Source organism: Carassius gibelio, chromosome A17, assembly GCF_023724105.1.
Source record: "Carassius gibelio isolate Cgi1373 ecotype wild population from Czech Republic chromosome A17, carGib1.2-hapl.c, whole genome shotgun sequence".
NCBI lineage: Eukaryota > Metazoa > Chordata > Actinopteri > Cypriniformes > Cyprinidae > Carassius > Carassius gibelio.
In genome coordinates, this window is record NC_068387.1 from 25,651,759 (window position 1) to 25,675,953 (window position 24,195).

At 34.9% G+C, this 24,195-nt stretch overlaps 1 protein-coding gene across 1 annotated transcript in view; it reads left to right on the top strand.

The window, feature by feature from the left end:
• LOC128031818 (1-phosphatidylinositol 4,5-bisphosphate phosphodiesterase beta-1) overlaps positions 1 to 13,943 on the top strand; it is a 66,666-nt gene extending 52,723 nt beyond the window's left edge. The window contains exons 22-32 of the mRNA XM_052620279.1: positions 195 to 299; positions 1,307 to 1,422; positions 1,591 to 1,726; positions 1,821 to 1,874; positions 7,783 to 8,002; positions 8,088 to 8,268; positions 9,395 to 9,471; positions 9,558 to 9,647; positions 10,792 to 10,849; positions 10,930 to 11,016; positions 13,095 to 13,943. Of these exons, the coding sequence (XP_052476239.1) occupies positions 195 to 299; positions 1,307 to 1,422; positions 1,591 to 1,726; positions 1,821 to 1,874; positions 7,783 to 8,002; positions 8,088 to 8,268; positions 9,395 to 9,471; positions 9,558 to 9,647; positions 10,792 to 10,849; positions 10,930 to 11,016; positions 13,095 to 13,298 (1,328 nt within the window). The 3' untranslated portion in view covers positions 13,299 to 13,943. The remainder of the gene's footprint in view (positions 1 to 194; positions 300 to 1,306; positions 1,423 to 1,590; positions 1,727 to 1,820; positions 1,875 to 7,782; positions 8,003 to 8,087; positions 8,269 to 9,394; positions 9,472 to 9,557; positions 9,648 to 10,791; positions 10,850 to 10,929; positions 11,017 to 13,094) is intronic.
• The last annotated feature ends 10,252 nt before the right edge of the window (positions 13,944 to 24,195 follow it).

The window sequence follows — 24,195 nt, forward strand, 5'->3', positions numbered from 1 at the left end:
TAGCATTTTATTTTAGAATAGAGTTTAAATTATTTTAGTTTATTAATAACAATTTATTATAATTTTTATTCTGCAACATAAAAATAACATTGCATTGTATTTCATTGTACTGCATTGTATTATTATAAGACGTTTTGTGACCTGAAATGCAGATTTTTATTTTATTGCAACATAATTTTGTCCTATTCTCGCAGGTTATCGTTACATCGGTTTGAGAAATGAAAAGAACCAAGCTCTAACTCTTCCTGCTATATTTGTGTATATCGAGGTGAAGGACTACGTTCCCGATACGTTCGCCGGTAAGAAACTCATTACTATCTGAAACGGCTTCATTTGTTCTTTCTGTGCCGCTGTCAAAAAGCACTTAAAGTACCATAGTATTACTGTGAAATAACCTCAGAGTGCCATGTCAATACCACGGTGACTATGAGTGAATCTCAGGCTACTTTGCATTATTTACATGTGACAAATACTTATTTTGGTGTGAATTATGACTTTTGTGAGGAACGTTTCCATCCGTGTCCCAGCGGCTCTCATTGGTCCTGAATCTATGAGACGAGGGACTCTGGGATGGATTGACGTCTCCAGTACCCAGAATGCACCTGTTGGTGTTGTGCTTTAGTTAAAAGGTGTTAGACCACAGAGGAAAGACAGCACTGACCTCCTCAGCAGCGTTTCACGCGTTTGTTTGGACTGAGAGGATTCCCAACACAATCACGTCTGGACTATAGGGACAAAAAAAATAAAAAAATAAAAATTAAAAAAGATATTTGTAATATGTTATTTAAATAATTATTTTGAAAGTTTTTGAATAGTTTTAAAGTTGCAAAATATTGTAGAAAAAATTATAATTGTTAACTAAAATGTTGATGTCACATATAAAATATAATATAATATTAAAAAATGTCTTTGACAATTATTATGGATGTTTTTAAAGTTGCAAAATATTGTGTGAAAGTTAAAATTTCTTACAAAAGAATTTTCATTTTTAGGTAAATTAAATGTCAATGATACATAAAATCAAATATTATATTTTTTTATATTTTGGGCTATTATTTTTGATGTTTTTAAACAGTTGCAAAAGTTGCAAAATATTGTAGAAGAAATGATTATTGTTAACTAAAATGCAGATGTCACATAATTTTTAAAAAAAAAACTATAAAAAAAAACAACATTATTTTGGACGTTTTTAAAGTTGCAAAATATTGTGAGAAAGTCAAATTAATTGGTAAGTAAATTAAAATGCAAATTTTATCTAAAATCAAATAGAATATATTTTTGAATTTGTTGTTTCTGTGCTGATCAGATGTCATCGAAGCGCTGTCCAACCCCATCAGATACGTCAACCTGATGGAGCAGAGATCCAAACAGCTGGCGGCGCTCACTTTAGAGGAAGGAGAAGAAGAGAAAGACACCAGAGAGGTAGAGATAGTAGATCAGATTGCACTGGCACTAATTACTCCATCTGAACTCTAATCACATTCCTCACTACTAATGAATTCATCTGCTTATGAAAGAAGTGACTGTAATGAAGCAGCCTGAGTTTGAACAGCACTGGAGGATTTGATGATGACGTTCCTTGTTCTTCAGGCGGATCCATGTGTTGAAAACCCTTCGGAGGTTAAAAGCGAACCCAAACCCGTCCCGGTTGAGAACGGATTGAGTCACACACCCAGCACCGCTCCCAAACCTGCGTCCCACATCAACACACAGCCGCAGTCCACAGGTCAGAGCTTCACAAGACAGGAGAGAAACAATGAGGAGTTTTATTGTATATGCATGAATGGTAACTGATGAGATCTTATCCCGTTATGATTCAGGCTCGACCAAACCAGCGGCAAAGACTGAGGATCTGATCCATAGCGTCCTCACCGGTCAGTGATCGACTGTTAAACAGAGCCAATGGCTTTTTATTTACTCCAGACTTTGAGTTTTCAATCAGTGATATTGGATTTTGAAATAACTTGCCATGGTTTGTTTATTCTGTTATTTTATATTATATTATAATAATATATCATTAAATACAATTTATATTATTATTAGTAGTAGTAGTAGTAGTAGTAGTATTTAATGATACACATTTAGACAAATAATAATGAATGAACAAACCATGACAACAAAGTTATTTCAAATATAATAATAATAATAATAATAATAATAATAATATCCAATTAAAATCATAATAATAAAATACATTAAAATAAAAAAGAAATAATACATTTTCTATAAATATATACAGACAAAAAAGAGGCTAAAACAAACCATGGCAGGTTATTTAACAAATTATTATATTATATTATATTATATTTGCATATATATAATATTATTTTGTTTTATATTAAACGGTTATATACAAAGTTAATTGTTAGTTTGTTGTTGTTTTAAAATGAATTATAATAATATAAAATATTTTGATATGAATAAAATAATATATATATAAATATATTAAAATATACAATAATACAACAGTATAATTACTTTGTGTTTCTGTACTATGGCAGGTTAATTAAAAATATAAAATATTATATTATACTTTATTTATATATATATATAATTGTTGATAAAATATTGTTTATGTTATTATATTAAGTGTGTATATATATATATATATATATATATATATATTTATTAAATGAATATATGTTTCTGTAAACGTATACAAAAAACATCTGACAGGTTATTTTAAATAAAATGTAAATATATTAACATACAAAATAATACAGAAATGTAATAAATTTGTTTTTCTGTACACATATACAGGAAAAAAATAATAAATGCAAAAAATAATAATAATAATGTTACGGCCAGCACTCAGGCCGCAACAAAACGGAGACCAGACGCGTCACGGCATATTAAACATTTATTTAAATGCCAGAAAACAAACATTAACATAATCCAAATAACGGAAAGTCTCAGGGTCGGGCAAAACACTCAGCACGGCGTGCAGCGACAAACTCCATCACGGAGACAAAACGCCCAACTGCCTTCACGAGAAGTCTTCCACATATTTCACTCCACAATCCAACAAGTGTCAGGTGTGTAGCCACGCCCCCTCCAGACGGCACCTAAAACACAAACACACATACACTCACATACACACACACACGGCTAGGCGGAGACGTCACACCCCCCCCTTAAAAAAAAACCCAATTCCATAACAAAAAAAATACAGCAAAACATAAATCCAAACACAAGACATTGAAAATATCAAGATCACAATAATAAAGAACTTCTGACCCACTAACCCTTTACCTCATCTACCCAACATCTTCATCGCCAGCAATCCGGATCCTGGAAGCAATTTAAGGTGATAAAGAATATAGTAGGAAGCAAAAGAAAAGTAGGCAGCATCCTCATCAACAATTATAAATCCGCATCAAACGTACGGGACAACGCATCAGCCATGACGTTATCAACCCCTCTGATGTGTTGAATGTTTAAATTGTATGGTTGTAGAAATAAAACCCACCGCATCAAACGCTGACTCGGACTTTGCAATGAATGCAGAAATGTCAAAGGATTATGATCAGAGTATACCAGCACCAGTATACCAGGAGTAGTAATTATATAATCCTGTTCCGAAACTCTCCGTACTACGGTATAAGGACCAGAAAATTTAGCACAAAATGGAGATCTGGGGTAAGGCAGCAACATTAATACTTGATCGCCCGGACTAAAAACAGGACATTCCGTATGGCGATCAAACAGTCTTTTCATTTTAATTTGAGCCTTCCCAAGACGTTTCTGCGCTTTCTGTCCTGCAAGAAACAAATGCCTCCGGAACCCACTAACATAGTCTGACATTTTTTTAGGTGGTTCCTCACCCTTCAACTCATCTTGTAAAACTGTAAGTGGTCCCCGCACCGTGTGACCAAACACTAATTCGTTTGGACTAAAACCCAAACTCTCCTGTGTTACCTCCCTAGCAGCGAGCATTAGCCAAGGCAGCCCATCCTCCCAATCCCGATTTAGTTCAACACAATATGCGCGCAACAGCGACTTCAGAGACTGGTGGAAACGCTCCAATGCCCCTTGACTCTGAGGATGTCGTGCACTTGACTGGTTATGCTTCACCCCAAGCTGCCTCAAGACCTCCGCAAACATTCCAGACATAAAATTGGTCCCTCGATCGCTCTGAACAATCCTGGGTATTCCAAAAATAGAAATGAAATGCGTCAAAGCTTTAACGACAGCTTTAGTGGTGATCTTACGCAAGGGATATGCCGCGGGATATCGAGTTGTTTGGCACATAACTGTAAGCAAATACGAGTTACCCGATTTAGACGGAGGCAACGGTCCCACACAGTCAATCATTATGTGTTCGAAAGGTTGACTTGTTACCGATATCGGACACAACGGCACAGGTTTTAAAACCTGATTGGGTTTACCAACCATCTGGCAAGTGTGGCAAGTTTTAATAAATGTTGCTACATCCTTTTTAAGAAGAGGCCAATAATATTGCAACAAAATACGGTGATAAGTCTTTTTCACGCCCAAATGGCCTGCAACATCCCCATGGGCAGCCCTTAATACCACCTCCTTAAACTGATCCGGCACCACTACCTGAATTATTGCCTTACTGCCTAAATCCTCACTTTGATGACTCCATTTCCTCAACAGCAACTCCTCCTGAACAAAGTAGCCGGTTGCCACGCTCTCCACCTCCTCAGGGCACACTGCAACAGCAAACAAAGGTTTTAAAACGGTATCATTCTGCTGTGCAGCTACCAACTCACTACGAGTAATAGGAGAAATCCCGGCTAACCCAGGCACCTCAACTTTTTGCACCTCTACACGATCAGGTAAGCTACGACTCATTGAACGGGTTACGGCACAGGACACAAACTCCTCAGGGAAATCACATCTCAATTCATCAGTTTGTCCTTTCAATGGAGTACACGAAACTACCGGTGGAGGAACAACATCTCTCCACACTCGCCCCCCTGCCAAGTTGTTTCCCAAAATCACAGAAACGCCTTTAACAGGTAACGACGGACGCACTCCAACAGTTACCTCTCCCTCCACCAAGTCAGATTTTAAATAAACTCTGTGCAAAGGAACAGACAACGTCTGCAGCCCTATCCCCCTGATCAATACATTTTTCTCCGCACTTGAGGCAGCAGAAAAAGGTAGAATCGACTCTAAAATAAATGATTCCGATGACCCAGTATCCCTCAAGATCTTAATTGGTACCTTGTCAATACCATCAGTTAATGACACAAAACCGTCTGTAATGAATGGAGCATAATTCAAATGAGGATCAACCTTTAGAGCTTTTGATTCAATTACAAAATCAGAGAACACCGGCTGTTTTTTAGACGTAGATACAGTGTCTACCAATAATGTGGGAACAAAATTGGTCTTTTTACCTCGTGACCTCAGTTTGCCTGCCAACACTGGACACTCATTTTTCCAGTGTCCATTGTTAAAGCAATAATGGCAAACATTATCATCAGTTTTCCCCCGCACAGAATTAACAGACCTCTGAGCAGGAGGCACAACATCAAATTTCCGTGAGCGTTGCTGAGACAAATTATCTCTATAACTAACACTACCACCTGCATGTGCATTAGCAAACCCACTCCTATGAGTTAAAGTGAATTCATCCGCTAATACAGCGGCTTCAGCAACCGTGCCGGGCTTATTTTCATTGATATAAGTAGCAATGTTATCAGTGACAATATTTCTAAACTGCTCCAACAAAATCAAATCTCGCAACTCCTCAAAAGTACTCACATTTGATGCAGCGCACCACCGATCAAAATTTGCAGTCAGCTCTCTCCCCACTTCAACATGAGTCTGACGTTCTCCTCTTCGCCAACTCCTAAAACGCTGACGGTACGCTTCTGGAACCAACTCATACACCCTCAGAATAGTAGACTTAACCTTGTCATAGTCTTTTCGATCTTCCACCGTAAGCGCCATATAGGCCTCTTGTGCTCTACCGGTAATTACACTTTGAAGCATCACTACTCGATCAGCAATAGGCCAGTTACGTTCCTCCGCAATACTCTCAAACAACGAGAAAAAAACATTGGGATCACGTTCATTAAACTTAGGAAGCAATTTTAAATTCCCTACCACATCAAATGAACGCGATACTCTTTCCTGTGATGGTACACCTTCAAATGACATTTTACCTTCACCGATTAATTTTAACCGCTGCACTTGCAACTCAAAATCTCGCGACAGCTTCTCAGATTCCAGCTGTTGCGAATGTTTGAGCTGCAATAAGTCCATTTCGCGTTTTTTAAGCAAATCGTCCATTTTCAACCTTTCCAATTCAAGTTCACGTTCCTTAACTACATTAGCCATCTCTCGACTATGCATTTGCTGCATCTTAAGGATCTCTTTTTTCTGTTCAAAAGATAAACCTGAAAAAAGGTCCACCGATTCCTTGGACTCCTCAATAACCTCTTCATTCGCAAAGGACAAAATTTCTCCCTCACTCAACTTTACCTTCAAAACGGTTTTTAACTCATTCTTTTTTAACCGTTTATCCACATCTCCAATACCATAATGTTCCACAAGTTCCCACAATTGTCCTTTAGAAAGCCCATTTAACAAAGCCTCCGACGGAGATTTAATAAAGCTTTCGATGGATGCCATATTTCTAATCCAAAAGTTACTAATTCACAAATTCATAGGTAAATAAAATTTTGCATTTTTTTTTTCTTCTAAAGTGATCAAAAACGGATGAACATTCATTCACGCATTCCCCTTCCTAAGTACCACCAACCCCTATATTTCTAAACCTAATCTTCATGCAACTCCCCAGAGCCGAGCGCCTTTAAACACTAAAATACCGCTGGTAGTAAACTAAGCAATTCTGCCCAATTCTCAAACCACGGCAGTGTACTCAGCCCAGGAGTCTGCACAAAAATAACAAACTAAAATAACAAACCAACACTAAACGTCGCTAAAGCCTAACAGGGGAATGAATGAAATCATCCTGTCATCTATCACCCACATCAAACACTTGACTTACCCATGAACAATGTGAACAAACTGTTTCGTTGCCTTCTCACGTCCGTCTCCCGCAAAATTTCCCAAAATTATTCAAACGAAAATCATAAGAAACTACAAGTGACTAACGCATTGGTTTGGACGAGCCCCCATCTGTTACGGCCAGCACTCAGGCCGTAACAAAACGGAGACCAGACGCGTCACGGCATATTAAACATTTATTTAAATGCCAGAAAACAAACATTAACATAATCCAAATAACGGAAAGTCTCAGGGTCGGGCAGAACACTCAGCACGGCGTGCAGCGACAAACTCCATCACGGAGACAAAACGCCCAACTGCCTTCACGAGAAGTCTTCCACATATTTCACTCCACAATCCAACAAGTGTCAGGTGTGTAGCCACGCCCCCTCCAGACGGCACCTAAAACACAAACACACATACACGCACACACACACACACACGGCTAGGCGGAGACGTCACAAATAAATACAGAAACAAATAAAAACGTAAATAACCCAGTCAAGTGTCCAATGAAAAATGAAGTCTCTACCTTGAGAGAAGCTACATTTTGCTTATTTTATGTTATAAAAAAAAAACAATAAAAAAAAAACCACACAAGCAGCCGCAGGTGAGATTTTATTATGTAGCCGTTGAGTTTCAATCATTTTGCATGCGCTATAAATTAAGACATTTCTGATGTACAGCTTCAGAAAATCCATCGACATGATCTTCAGAAAAGCTTCACAAAATATGGAGGGCGTGATATTAAAAAAGCTGATTTTACAGTCGTTGAAGTCTCTGTTTCTGCTTCAGAGATGGAGGCACAAACCGTGGAGGAGCTGAAACAGCAGAAGGGCTTCGTCCGAGAGCAGAGACGACATTATAAAGAGATGAAGGACCTGGTGAAGAAACACCACAAGAAGACCACCGAGATGATCAAGGAGCACACGGCCAAATACAACGAGATCCAGCACGATTTCCTGCGCAAACGAGCCGTCCTGCTGAAGTCTGCCAAACGAGACGGTAAGAAGAGGTAGGTAGAGTCCGGTCCAGTCACTGTTTCTGAAGTGAGAAACATCGGGAGAATGAACATCTCGGGGACTGGTGTGTCTCGGCAGGTGTTTGTCGTCCAGTCCTGAACACGGACCCTCATTCTTCGAGCAGGAACTGGTCAGTCTGGATCAGGACAGCGGACAGAAACTGTCCGAACTCAAAGAACAGCAGCAGCAGCAGCTGCTCAGTCTGCGTCAGGAGCAGTATTACAGCGAGAAATATCTGAAGAAAGAGCACATCAAACAGGTCAGATCAGAGACGGGACATGCTGCTAAATACAGTGTGTGTGTGTGTGATATTACAAATATACAGAAAATAATCAAACCATGGCAATGATAATTGGTTTTATATCACACGTACAATAAATAATTATAAAAAAATATATAAAAGTCATTAGAACGAGTAAACGACTTTCGTTATGTCGAGATAACGAGAAAATTAAGTCGCTATAACGAGAAAATTACTTTCGTAATGTCGAGATAACGAGAAAATTAAGTCGTTATAACGAGAAAACTACTTTCGTTATGTCGAGATAACGAGAAAATTAAGTCGCTATAATGAGAAAATGACTTTCGTTATATCGAGATAACGAGAAAATTAAGTCGTTATAACGAGAAAACGACTTTCGTTATGTCGAGATAACGAGAAAATTAAGTTGCTATAACGAGAAAAAGACTTTCGTTATGTCTAGATAACGAGAAAATTAAGTCGTTATAACGAGAAAACAACTTTCGTTATGTCGAGATAACGAGGAAATTAAGTCGTTATAACGAGAAAACAACTTTCGTTATATCACGATAACGAGGAAATTAAGTTGTTATAATGAGAAAACGACTTTCGTCATGTTGAGATAATGAGAAAGTTAAGTCGCTATAACGAGAAAACAACTTTCATTATGTCGAGATAACGAGAAAATTAAGTCGCTGTAACGAGAAAATTACTTTCGTTATGTCGAGATAACGAGAAAATTAAGACGTTATAACGAGAAAACAACTTTCGTTATGTCGAGATAACGAGAAAATTAAGTGCCTATAATGAGAAAACGACTTTCGTTATGTCGAGATAATGAGAAAATTATGTCGTTATAACGAGAAAATGACTTTCGTTATGTCGAGCTAACGAGAAAATTAAGTCGCTATAACGAGAAAATTACTTTCGTTATGTTGAGATAACAAGAAAATTTTATCGTTATAACGAGAAAACAAGAAGGAAAAAAAAGAATAATGCATGGCCGCTTAGAACTTTCGTAAGAAGCTGTATTTTGCTAATTATATGTTTGAAATCAGATCTAAATAATCTCTGATATCCAGCTTTAGAAACCTTTTAGTGTTTGGTTTCACTGCGAGCTGTTCTCTCTGTGCTGTGTCTGCAGGTGATCGAGAAGCTGACGGTCATCGCTGAGGAGACTCAGAGCAACCAAACCAAGAAAATCAAGGAGCTGTGTGAGAAGTGAGTCCGTCACGAATATCACGGGCTTCTTTAATAATTCATAAGGTCATGTCGAGTCACCCTCGCTGTCCCGTCTGTGTTTACAGAGAAAAGAAAGAGCTGAAGAAGAAGATGGACAAGAAGAGACAAGAGAAGATGAGTGAAGCCAAATCCAAGGAGAAACACCTGACAGAAGAGTAAGACTTCATCTGCTCATCAAACAGACACTTGTTGTGTGTCTAAACTTAGGTTTTGGTTTTAGACGAGTGAAATAAAACATCTTTAACAATATTTACAGTAAGTTTTTTAGGTTTCATTCAATTTTAGGTTTCATTCAGATTATCTCATAATGGGAATTTGAAGCATATTTGGTCTATAAATAATATTAAAATACTTTGTTCAACTACGTTTTATAATTATATTAATTGGTAATGCAAATAATATTAATATTAATATATTTAAAAAAATAAAAAATATTACGTTATACATTATTAATATATTACATGTAACAGTAAATTAACAAATGAAAATGCATGTAACAATAAATTAACAAAAGAAAATTTATATCATATATTTTAATCAAATTTTAAATACTAATCTAAAACCACACACATTTGCATATATATAATATACTATAATATTATTTTATTTTATTTGAAATGACCTGTCATTTTTTAATTTGTTCTATTATTTTCTGTATATGTGTACAAAAATATTAATTAATTATATATTATTGTTATTTTCTCTATACTTCATATGTATTATAATAAAAACATGAACAAATATGTGTATTATCTATTAATATAAATTAATCATATAAAATAGTCATTGTTCTAATAACTAATAATCTTCTATATATACATATTTATATATAGATAGATAGATAGATAGATAGATAGATAGATAGATAGATAGCTAATTCAAATAATAATAAATAATATGTAATTAATATATTATATGTAACAATAATTAACATTATCTAAGAATGTTAATATAGTTTTTTTCTCTATAATGTGTGTAATTTTACAAAAACATTAATACAATACACACTATTTATATTATATAATATATTAATTTAAGATAATCAGACTAACGTGAGAGAGAGAGAGAGAGAGAGAGAGAGAGAAATAGATAGAGCGAGAGAGGGAGATATATATATATATATATATATAGAGAGAGAGAGAGAGAGAGAGAGAGAGAGATTAATCTTTTCAGGTTATTTTTTATGAATGTTCTGGGAGGCAATTAAAGAAAGGGAATGTTCTGGATTTTGACTGACTCTTTATAAAACTGTCCTCCAGATGGCAGTGAAACACTGTTAACGCTGTGTCTGTGTTTCAGGGAGAAGCTGGAGATCAACAGGTCGTATGTGAACGAGGTGGTGCACCACATCAAGAGGGTGAGAGACTTTCTCATCATCAAAAATCAGAGCAAATATGACTCTTCAGCCTTCACAGCGTCTGTCTTTTCTCTCACTAGCTGGAAGACGCTCAGACTAAGAGACAGGAGAAGCTTGTAGAAACCCACAAGAGCGTCCTGCAGCAGATATTAGATGAGAAACCCAAAGTAAGTTTGACTACAATAACAAACTATCAGCACAGGCCGGATCTCTATCTGTCAGCACAGCTGGAGCACAGCGGGTGATTATGATCACTGTTATTGTTATATGAGCACAACTCATCTAGTAAAGCCAGGCGGGATGCTTTCTAGGAAGTTTGACAGATGAGATTCGGAGGTTGTTGCATCATGACACTGTAGATCAATACATTTTATAAAACCATCATCACTGAGCCAGCATGCTTTGTAACTTTAACCCTTTAAAACCTGACATACTGTACACTCTCAGAAAAAAAAAAGGTACAAAAGCTGTCCCTGGGGCGGTATCTTTTTAAAAAGTACACCTTTTAATATGTCTTAATATATGTCTTTAATAGGCACTAATATGTACACTTTAGATACTAATATGTACCTTTAAGATACCAATATGGACTCTTTAGGTAAAGATGTGCCTTTTGAAAAGGTACCGCTCCAGTGACAGCTTTTGTACCTTTTTTTTCTGAACGATGGCAGACTGTTCATTCAGGACTGACCCTTAAAATATTAAACACTTAACACTTTACATATTTCATAAGCTGTCAGGAGTATTTAAATATCTCAGCTCCTGCTCTCCTGGAGAACTTCTCTCGGGTCATATAACACATTTTTAGAGTCGATCTTAAATACAGAAACAGAGGAAATGTGTTTTCAGCGTTCAGCAGTACAGCTCTAATTCCCAATCACATGTGAAAACTGTCTTGGATGCTGTTTTCTGATTGGTTTATGAGCTGAATCATGTTGCATGAAGTCAAGACTCCCTTCCTGTAAGCCCTGAGCTTTGTAAATGATGTGCCTTTGTGTTTCTTACTCAGATTCAGTGTTTTATGTGAATAGCAGGAATGATGGTGAAATCTCTACATTAATGTGTTTTGTTGTCATTCGTGAGCACTTTTGCAATGATGATGTTTGCAGGTGACTTATTATTGTTATTTTTGTTCTTTCAAATTTGAAGTCCTCTAGTAATGTACATCTAGGATTTTATTTTTATTTTTTGATTTTCCCCTTTCTCCATCTCTATCACTTTTTTCATTGACATTTCCAACTTTTATTACACACACACACACACACACACACACACACACATAAAATTTATTTTATATTTATAATAAATGTAAGATTATTATTGAATGACATTTAAATTTATTATTATTTGTTTTTTAGGACCATTTTCCTCTCGCTAACTCTTACAATTCTTAAAAATATTGTTATTTGCTTTTAACATATATTTTTATAACTTTTTTTTTTTTTTTTTTATTCTTCTTGAAATACTCTAATAATGTTAGGCCTTTTTTACATCCGGTTTATTTTACATTTATAATTTACATTACATTTTATTATTTATTTATTATTTATTTAATTAAATTTAAACTAATCTTTTTTTTTTTCAGGACTATTTTCCACCCTCTAACATTTATTAAAAATATTGTTATTTGCTTTTTACATATAGTTTAACAACTTTTATTATTTATTTGTTTTTTTGTTTTTTTTCTTCTTCTTGAAGTACTCTGATAATTCAATTATTTGTCTTTTTTTTCACCTGATTTATTTTACAAGTATAATACATTTATTATTTAAGTATTATTTAATTAAATAAATAAATAAATAAATAAATTCAGGACCATTTACCATCCTCTCAGTCACTAAAGTTAAACAGTTTTATTTATTTTATGTTTAGTTTATCTTTCACTGAAGTCCTCCAATAATGTTTTTTTTTTTTGTTTTTTGTTTTTTGCCAAAAACGGATAATTTTTTTCACCCTCTGTGGGACTCTATTTACTTTTTTCAGAGACTTTTCTCCATTTTATTATTTGTGCATGTCTTATTGTTAGTTAACCTCCTAATTACCTGACTGTGACTGGACAGATGAAGTTTCACTGATGTGTAAATGTGGCCATTAAAGATTGAAACGAAACATTTTTTGCAGTTGAGTTTCAATAAATGCTCATTTTGGACCAAAATATGAAATATTTAGATTTTGAACGTTGCACTAAAGGTAATTTTTGATTCCCTGTAGACTTGACCTGTAATGTTATGACCTGTGTTTGCAGCTCCAGAGCGACCTGGATCAGGAATACCAGGACAAATTCCGGCGGCTTCCTCTGGAGATCCAGGAGTTTGTGCAGGAAAGCACCAAGAGAAAGACTGAGGACGGAGAGCCGGAGGTTCTTCGCTCTTCTTCCTCCACGCTGGAGAAACTCATGACGAAGGGAGCACAGTCTGAAGACGACACAGAGGAGGAGAAGAAAGACTGATGTCAGAAACCTCCAAACACTCTCATGTCCTTCATCAACATATTAGAGATTAGTAAGACTTGTGTTGACTCCAGCAGACGAAGAGAGTTTGTGCTTCAGAAACACGGCTTCATGTCGCTGGGAGTTATACATTTGTTTTAAGTTGTTGTTTTTTACTTGACTGGATGCACACTAAGATTTAAATCTGAATTATTTCTAGTGTACTGTTGATGTGCTTCTCATAATAATGAGTAAAAACGAGTTTTAATGGAAGAGAACGCACTGCATGGAGAAACTGTAGCCGTCAGTCGTCTTTATCAGATGAATCTCACAAAAATCTTCTGGTCAGTTAAACCCAAACAACAATCTGGGTCATATTTCACTCCAAAAATACGATTGCTTAGAGAAAAAGCAGACTGCTTTTAAGACCATTGAGCTTTTTGCATTTTTAAATCGTAAACCCTAAAAAAAAAGCTAAATATATTTTTAAGCTAAATAGAAATTCCTTTTTTCTTTTGAAATTATTATTATTTTATTTTTTTTGCACCAATAGTGGACAAAAGATTTTTTTCCAGACCATTTTTCACCCTCTCTCTGAAATTTGTATTTACACATTTATTATTTATTTATGTTTAATTATTATGCACACATTGACCTCTTATAATGTTAGCCGATTATATATATATATATATATATATATATATATATATATATATATATATATATATATATATATATATATATATATATATATTGATTTTGGGAATTTAAGTCCTATTTTTTTTTTATATATATATTTTTTTGTTTTTTTTTGTTTTTGTTTTTTTAATAGACTTTGAGAATTTACGTATGTTTCATTTTTATTTACATGAAATTTTCGAATAATGTTAGCCAATTATTATTTTTTTTTTTAAATCTGGTTCACATTTCACGTATAAAATATAATAATAATAATTTAAAAAAAAAAACATTTTAAGTGTAATTAACTATATTTCACCCTTACTTGTTTTTTAATTTTTTTAAGCAAATTTTCAAATTCAAATATTTTTTTTTGGGTTGAATTCTCACCAGGTTTGTGAGATTCAGTCTTCCGGACGTGAGAGTTTCTGAAAGGTTGCTGGTTTATTTGCACTGAAACGGATGATGACTCTCTGATTCATCTTCTTGCTGCTGTTGGTTTGGTTTGATTGCGAGTGCTTGACTTGTGCTGTGGAAACGACAGGTGATTTTCCACCTGTCCTGATGTACTTTAGAAAGAGACTCTGTCCCACACTGACCTGGAGCAGCTTCAGGGATGCATGCTTACAGTCAGCGGGCCGCTTGTACTTCTACACATCTGTAAATGTCAGCAACATAGCTCGTGTTGTACTGTGATGAACTATTATCAACTTGTGACGGTGTGTTTCAACTTATAAGCGTTATTTATTTCCAAACCCATAACAGACACCGTTAGGTTGTTCTAAAAAAATATATAATAATAACTGCATATGTTTTATTGCAACTGACCATTACAGTTCCTCCCAGTTTCTTTTTAGGAGGTTTTATGAAACTGTTTGAATTCTTTCTTTTGTTACTACAGTTTAGCATCAGTAGGTCACTGTAATGACTGAGTGAATCTCATGAAAACACGTCCAGCTCACAATTCACCCCAAAAACTGTTTTCCCTCAAATTCCAGGCATACTGTAATAGTGTTTATAACAGAATCAATTAAAAGGCCGTGCAACATCATGATCCATATCTCATTTATTATTATTTACATTACAGTAATAGCAATTTGTCTTTATTTTCTTTATGCAAAATGGAATTTCTTATTTATTTCTGGTTTGGGGGAAATATGACCTGAACATGTCGTTGTTGGATTTTGTGTGTGGAATTTTGTTTCCATCATGAAATAAAAAAGGTCCTTGCAATTGTTGTCTCACAATTCTGAAAACCTTTGTGTAATTCTGAAAACATCTGCAAGAATTGCAAGATATAAACTCAAAACTGTGATATATGCCGTATTTTCCGGACTATAAGTCACACTTTTTTTCATAGTTTGGCTGGTCCTGCGACTTACAGTCAGGTGCGACTTATTTATCAAAATTAATTTGACATGAACCGAGAGAAAACATTACCGTCTCCAGCCTCCAGAGGGCGCTCTATGCTGCTCAGTTCTCCTGTAGTCTACACTGAAGACATAGAGCGCCCTCTCGTGGCTGGAGACGGTAATTTTTTCTCTTGGTTCTTGGTTCTAAATAAATGCGACTTATATATGTTTTTTCCTCGTCATGACGTATTTTTGGACTCATCCGACTTATACTCAGGTGCGACTTATAGTCCGAAAAATACGGTAAACAGAATTGTGAAAAAGTCATAACAGTGAGTTATAAAATTAAAATCTCACTTTTTTTCTTGCAATTCCGAGTTTATTTTACATAATTCCGAGTTTGCATCTTGCAATTCATTTTTTTTACACTTAATAAAAATATGTTTTAATTGCAACTTTGCAACTAATTGCAGTTCTCCTTTCTTTTTCTCAGAATTGCGAGTTTTTACATTATCTCAGAATTTAGAATTTTTATCTCAGAATTGTTTATGTATATATATATATATATATATATCCCATGGCGGAAACAGCCTTCCATATAAATGAGATTCACCTCAGTCATTAATAAATATAGTAATGCAGATGAAGGAAAATAAATGAATTAATAAAAAACTGAAAAAAAGAATGGATATGCACTTTGTATTTCCCGAGGTATTATCATCATTATGCAATCTTTCTACATAAGTCAGAAAGCATGTAATATCTCCTTTTTAAAACTTTAATTCGTTCAGTTTTGGAGGGATGCTTTTAAGGATTTTTATGCCGAGTGGAATTTGATTGTTAATTATTTTCTACTTCATGCCATAATTAGTGATTTCATCCAGCACTTTGATTAGCTGTTATTTCTACTTGCTAGATTTTAATTTACCGATTTTTACTTTTTTATTTTTTTTAATCTACTCTTGTTGAATTAGTTCTGTATTTAAAGTTACACCAAGTAAGAAATTTGACATCAAACTTCTGTATATTTGCAAGGTTATCTGTATCTGATCTAGGTGAGCTACTAAAAAAAGTGCCAAAATATGTTTCTTTTAACTTTCTTTTCAATGCATGAGACAGATTGGCCTAGAAAATATCGGTTAAAATATCGGTTAAAATATCGGTTAAAATATCGGTTTAGTCCGTTTATTGACTAAACTATTTGCTTTATAATTTGCTTTAAAAAGAGTCTTGGATTAGCTGCGGAGAGTTAATCATTTGCTCTTAATTTCCTCATAATTACTAGTTGACATGTAAAATTAATCCTGTAAGTATTGTATTGAATTTTTACAACACGATTCTGTGCCATCGTCTCCTTTCGACCAAAATCTTTTTGCAATGTAAGATTACTTGAACTAGTTTTCTGACTCTGATTATTTTGGATGGTTTTGAAGTGAAGTCCTGTGCCTTTGAATGTTGAATTTGTGTTAGATGTGGAATGTAAAAAGTGTTGATGATTAGAGCTCATTTTTTTGTATAAACCATAAGCGCACTTTTAAGATATTTATACTATACAGAATTAGATAGATACCACGTGTCAGAATCTGTATGCTACTGAATGCCACTTTATTATTTTCAACTTCTGTTTCTGCTGACTAAAAAATAGATAAAAAATAAAAACAAACAAACCAGATTTGACATTTAAAGACATTTAGGACTTTCTGTTATTAGTATCACACATATCAAGATGATCTTTGGAAGACAAATATTGTTGAATGTAAGTGAATGTGCTCGTGTTGTGCATTGGTTTTAATAAAATTGTTCTTGTGAAATTTGGGCTTTGAACAATATTAATCATTTACTCTTTTCTTTTTTTTACTTTAACAGTGAAATAAAAAGCTTTTAGAAGGATTTCACAGGCTGTCATGCTTTGATTAGGCCTATATATAACCCTTGACAGATTAATACTTAATAAATCGAGTATATGACACTTTTATGACATTTCTAACTTCTAATTCAATTATTTAAATGTTCTATTAAGATTGACTTCGCCTATTATTTTCCCTATGAAGTATTTTAATATATTCCTCAATCCTATCAAAACACATCAGACGGATATGTACTGAAATGTAATTGTTTTATGACATTGAAGAGAATTGCTGTTTTTGTCTCTTGAGGAAGATTCATTTACTTGTCTGGCAATGTCAGATTTTTAATGTTCATCCAATCTCATTTTGTGTCTTTTCTTTCTGTTTTAAAGATCCAAAAAGAACATAGGAAAATATAACTTAATTAATTTGTTTGCTGCTAGCTAAATTTCACATACATTAACATAAAATTTGGTCCTAAACCTCTTTTCTTTATTCAGAGTTGATCTAGACTAGAGGAGTACATGGAAACTATCTAAACTGTGTTCATCCTAAAGCAGACAAAACTGCATTTCTGAATTTATCCACCATCAGACACAAATTAACGATGCTAGCAAACTAGCAACTAGCAAACTAGTAAAACCGGGATTTGTATTTGTGTATTATTTCTTCTTTATTTGTTCGTTGTTCTGTTTTTATAACTGTACTGCCTTAATGGTTTGTTGTTTTAATAAAAAAAAAAAAAAGATTCGCGAACCCGATGTCCCGATCTGTATCAAATGATTCGCGATCCGATTCGAGTGTGAATCATTTCGCGACGCAATGGTTAACTGATTCGGAGTTTCGAAAACCTCCGTTTCTCCCCCACTACGTGCTTTTTTCCAAAGTCGAAAATGAACGGTTCTTTCGGTGTGTTTTTTGCCAGTGAATCCAGTTTAAGGTTGAATCAATTGGAGCCGTTCCAGTGTAAATGACTCACTCAGAAGGCTCGGTTTGGTTTTCCCGCCTTCAGCCATGTTTACACCGTCAGAACCAGTGCTTTAAGTGGCCCAAAAGAGGTGCCGGTACTCTATTATAGCCAACAACAACAAAAAAAAAAAAAAAATAAAAAAAAAAATAAAAAAGAAAATATATATATATATATATATATATATATATATATATATATATATATATATATATATATTCTGTTTTTTTGTTTTGTTTTGATGATTCCCCTCATCTGCTGAGGTAACAACAACTATATTGAAGGGCTTTTATATACAGCAGTCAACAGGCAACCTTAATAATAAATCCTTTTATTAGTTTGTGGATTTGCTTGAGCTAAAAAGAACTACTGAACATGAATAAAATGTGCAAAAGGATTTTGAAAAAATACCCTAAAGAGCTACTGGATTACTGCATTCAAACTCCCGAACTGACTCAAATGATTCGCTAATCCGCTCTGAACTCCCGAACTCACTCAAATGATTCGCGAACCCGCTACGAACTCCCGAACTGATTCAAATGATTCGCGTTCCCCAAACTGACTCAAATGATTCGCGAACCCACTTTGAACTCCCGAACTGACTCAAATGATCCGCGAAGCCGCTCCGAACTCCCGAATTGATTCAAATGATTTGCGATCCCCAAACTGACTCAATGATTCGAGAACCCGCTCCGAACTCCCGAACTGACTCAAATGATTCGCGATCTCGCTCCGAACTCCCAAACTGACTCAAATAATTCGCGAACTCGCTCCGAACTCCCGAGCTGATTCAAATGATTTGCGATCCCCAGACTGACTCAAATAATTTGTGAACCCGCTCCGAACTCCCAAACTGACTCAAATGATTCGCGAACCCGCTACATACTCCCGAACTGACTCAAATGATTCGCGAACCCGCTCCGATTTCTCGAAATGATTCAAATGATCCGCGAAGCTGCTCCGAACTCCCGAGCTGACTCAAATGATTCGCGATCACGCTCCGAACTAGGAAGAATTAGGAAGCGTGCATTGTGAAGGGCGCTCTGAAAAGCGGCAGTGAAGGCAAAGGATTAAAACCTCTATTAAAACAGATGTCCAAAATGAATGTACCAGTACGCTAAAAGCACGTTCTGGGCACAAGGAGAGGTGGTGGTATGCTCAAGAGCTATATTTGGAAGTGGTGGTACTGAGTACCAGTGCTTACCGGCCCACTTAAGCACTGGTCAGAACTAAAACTAGTTTACCTTCATGACATTAACTGAAATAAGTTTATGATGTTTACAAATAAAACATACATTTTCCATCACATAGATAACAACACAAGTTACACAAATGAACAACCATTCAGGTGAGGTACTAGTTTATTGCTAACTAGTAAAACACTCCATTAAAATGACGAGCTGCAGGTCAAAACACATGTTAAATGGAAACATTGTGGATTATGATCGAGTTTGATCTGTATTTGTCACACTGTGGTGGTGCTGTAAAGCAGACGGAGGCCTGCAGGTGTCGCTGTTTAATCATCTCAAATGATTTAATGTTCAGGAAACAGCGGGTAAATCAACTCACAAACTAAACTTTTATCCAGTAAAATGAATTAAAGTATAACAATGAGGCAGCATCTGGCAAGTATCCTCTCGTGTGGTTATATTAATGCGGATAATTGAGGGGAAATTAACTCAATCAACAAATATCGTAGTTAACAAATTTGATAAATGTACAGCATTTGATGTTTACATAAAACACTCTTGTCTAGAGCCTTCAGAAGTGACTCTAGTCTGAATGTGTGAATGTAGTTTTAAACAAATAGATACTAAATACACATATTGAGCTCAGAAAGATTTCAATGGACCTCCCATAGAGGACTGGGATGATTAAAACACTGAGCTTTATCTCAGATTCACACACTCATTCTGCACTTGTGTTGAACTAGCAACTTTGGGACCTTTTGCATTGGTCTCGAGTCTTGACCCTGTGTTTTGTTTAAAACATGTGTAAAACATTTCTGGGAAGAATGAGTGTTTGCATTAGGAGAGCATTAGAAGTGGCATCCTTTATGTGATGGGATCTCAAAAATAGTGCACTTATAAAATGCTAAGAGAGCAAAACATGTTTAAATGGCAATATGTTTACAGCACATCGTCCACTCGTTCATTCTTGCAACCCTTCAGTTTCAGTCATTTTATGGGTTCATTCCCAGTGCTTCGTTTTTAAGGGTTAGTTGACCTAGAAACGAACTGTCTGTCATTATTTACCCACATATCTTTACTTATTTGCTCCAAAAAGAACAAAAAAGCATCATGAAAACATCATAAAAGTAGTCCAAATGTAACTTAACCATGCGAATGAATAGAGCTCTGATGGGGCATTGCATCTGCAACTGAAAAATGCATGTCACAAATGTTTCACAGATGAAAATTACATGCAAAACAAATATTTTGCCTAAATGCGTTGAATTGCATGTAATATTTCCATCTTTTCAGATTACACAGTTTCAGCATAAAAAACGAATGAACTTTATTATGCGCGTATTTGTTAGTCATACATAAGTAAAACCAGTCAGATTTAATCTTTAAAAAAATATCCACAATTTACAGTATTAACTTTTTAAATCATATTTTCAAAATGCATTTTGCTCTTTAGAGTCAGCATAAATATGTTTAATGTGAAAATAATTACATTTATTCAGTTAAAAAAGTGTAAACATGGTTATAGTATGCCAGAAACATTCTCTTAGATAAAATGTATGATGTATGTTTGGATTAATTGATTTTAAATGCATAAAACCAGGTTATTGTGAATTTGAAATGCATACGGTTTATTAGTGCTTTTACAGAAATGTGTCCTGATTCATTTATGTTTGCATCACAGTAAGTGGATTGGTTTATGTTAAAACTATGAAACACGAATGCATTGAAATATTAAATGCAATTAAAATGTAGGCCTATATTCATGTTTACATTAATGCACTTCTAATGAAAATCTATCAGGCGAAGCATTGCATATGATTTCAATGCACTTATATTAATTTACCAGAAAAATACATTTTATTAAAGCTTTAAAAAGGATATTTTGAGGTGTGATCTGTTTTTAACCTAATAATGCAAATGGGTCTTTTTGTTTTATTGTTGGATGCTTGTTTTAATTTATTTTCTGCAGTTGGATGCGGCTGTCATTTTTGACCAGTGTGAATGGAAAAATACCTTTCAGCATTTGCTTTAATGAACCCTAATCTTGAGATTTTGTAGATCACATTACTAGATCACATATTGATATACACTGATTAATATTCATACATTGTTCAAAAAGCACTTAAGTTGCACTTAAAAGCAGAAGATGCTTTTTCCCCAAAATATTAAAATATCTAAATATATACAGCACTGTGCAAAATTCAAAAAGTGTTTTTGTTGCTTAAATACTAGTGGCCTAAGACTTTTGCACAGTACTGTATATAAGCACCTGTTTCATATTCATGTCTTTTAACAGAACAATGAAGTTGAAGAACTGAACTTTTATTGTTTGTTTAAATAAAGAGTATAGTTAAAATAATTATGAGTGGAAATATTAAGCCTTATTTAATACAACGTGTGAATTCAGCAAGAAACTCTGTACGTGCAATGTTGCTAATTTTATAAATAGTTGTAAATAGTGGATTTTATCTATTATATTGATTATGATGTCAAATTAACCCTATTTTTCTTAATGCATGTTCCTAAATTGTGCTTCCATCTCCATAAATAGATTGTTTTCTTAGAAAACATGGCACATTATGTAATTAAAATGGCTTTTTTCCCCCAAACAGCTTCTCATCAATGAACTACAGTAGTTAACTGTCATATTTGGTGCTTTGCATGAATGAACATTGTTTTGCACAACACTTCACAGTGTTCTGATCTTGAATATTAAAACATTTATCTAACTAGACTCAATGAGAAACAAAATGAGCTGAGTAACCTCCAGTCAACATGAAACATGAATGGATTAACATCACAGATGAATCATTCACAGTAAAACCAGAAACATTAATTAAAGGAATATTTCACCCTAAAAATGAAAAGTCGCTGAACATTTACTCAACCTCGGGTCATCTGAGATGTAGATGAGTTTGTTCTTCATCAGATTTGGAGAAATGTAGCATTGCATCAGTGTCTCAGCGATGGATGCTCTGCAGTGAATGGGTGCCGTCAGAATGAGAGTCCAAACAGCTGAATAAAAACATCACAATAATCCACAGCACCCCAGTCCATCAGTTACAGCTTGAGAAATGAAAAGTTGTGTATTTGTTAGAATAGAAAAAAAAAAATCCAGACCACTGGAGGAAGCGTTATTGATTATTTCAGTTAAAAGTGTCTTAATGCTGGCTGTGTTTCATCTTTTGTCTTCTCCAGATGTTCACTGATGGACTGGAGTGCTGTGGATTATTGTGACGTTTTTATCAGACTCTCATTCTGACGGCACCCATTCACTGCAGAGCATCCATTGATGAGACACTGATGCAATGCTACATTTTTTCAAAATCTGATGAAGAAACAATCTGGCATAGTTTGAGGTTGAGTAATTTTCAGCAAATTTTCATTTTGGGTGAACTATTCCATTAATTGATAACAAGTTGTCTGCTGTGTAGTTAACTCCAGCAAATGAAGTGACAGAGGTTTTAGAACAGTATACTCGAATGAATTTGCATAACATATCAGCAGTGTGTTTGCCTCGAACGCTCCTGTGGGTTATGACGCGAATAAAAGAATGTCTTCAAAGCACTCACACATTAAAGACATCTAGTCTGAAACTTCTGCTTTAAAACTGTTCTATTCCAGCTGATTATTAGCAGGAAGGAGATGAAATTACAATTCACATGAACGCTGCGAGTACAATGGAAACAGAATGGAGACGTGTGATAGATGCTGTATATTAGAAAGTGTTTGAGAAACATCGCAGCACAGACGATAAGTGAGTAAGGAAAACACAAAAACTTTCATCTTAGAGAGGAGGCGGGGTTGACCCCGTTGCTATGTATGACACAATCTTTTGAAGACTGTGATTGGTTGGTTCTACAAGAAGGAAAAAAAGAGTGATTTTAAGTATATTCTAATTCTCACTTTGAATTTACATGCGTAATTTTTCCTATTTGACCGTTCTCTCACACACACACAAACACACACACACATACACACACACACACACACACATTATAAGTGTGTATATAAATCCTTTTTTTATTTACCATGCTTTTAATTTCCTATAAGGTATTTGATTGGCTTAGAATGATAAAAATTGTTCCACTCTTTCCAGTTACAGTGACTGCTGTCCTATTTAAGTGATGGTTTGAATGTTGGTTTAATCTATCAAACATGGAATCAAACCAAGAAGGGCGAGAAAGCCAAACTGGACAGAGGAACAGTGTTTACTGTTAGCCCAGTTAGTGGATGAACACAAGGCCATTCTTAAAGGAAAATTCGGGCCGGGTGTCACAGCAAGGGACAAGAAGCAGACATGGGAGCGTGTAGCACAAACTATTAACGGTTCATTCCCTCTGCTTGTACACACCTATAAACCTGCTATATTCATAAATGCAGTTTTTTGAGCTGCAAGGTGGGAATGTCCAGTGAAACGAAATAAACTGCGACGCAATAAGATGTTCTGAAAGTGCTGTGTTATCACTCTTCTTACAGAAGGTTGTGACAGACCCAAATCATCACTATTGCATTGTTGCATTTTCCCAGTTGCCAAATATCGTAATGTAGTGATTACTTTAATTTTATATTAAATTATAAATTATTATATAATCTATACCGTCTTATTAACTCACTCTCATCCATTGTCTGCAACATATTTCTTCTGCCTCTTCGTCTTTCTGCCATTTTCTCCTCTGCTAAAGAAACTCTTAAGCCTCTTTAAAGTCCTCGTCTGTGCTCCTAACAAGTTTGACCTTAAGACCTCTTTTAAGGGTTAAGATGCTTTCTGAATGACTTTTTTCTTTACTAGGATTTTTTCTTTAATTTTAAGAGTAAACGCCCACATTTCTAAGATTTTTTTTAGAATTTTGTCACTAGGAGCTACTTTGGGCATTAAGATTC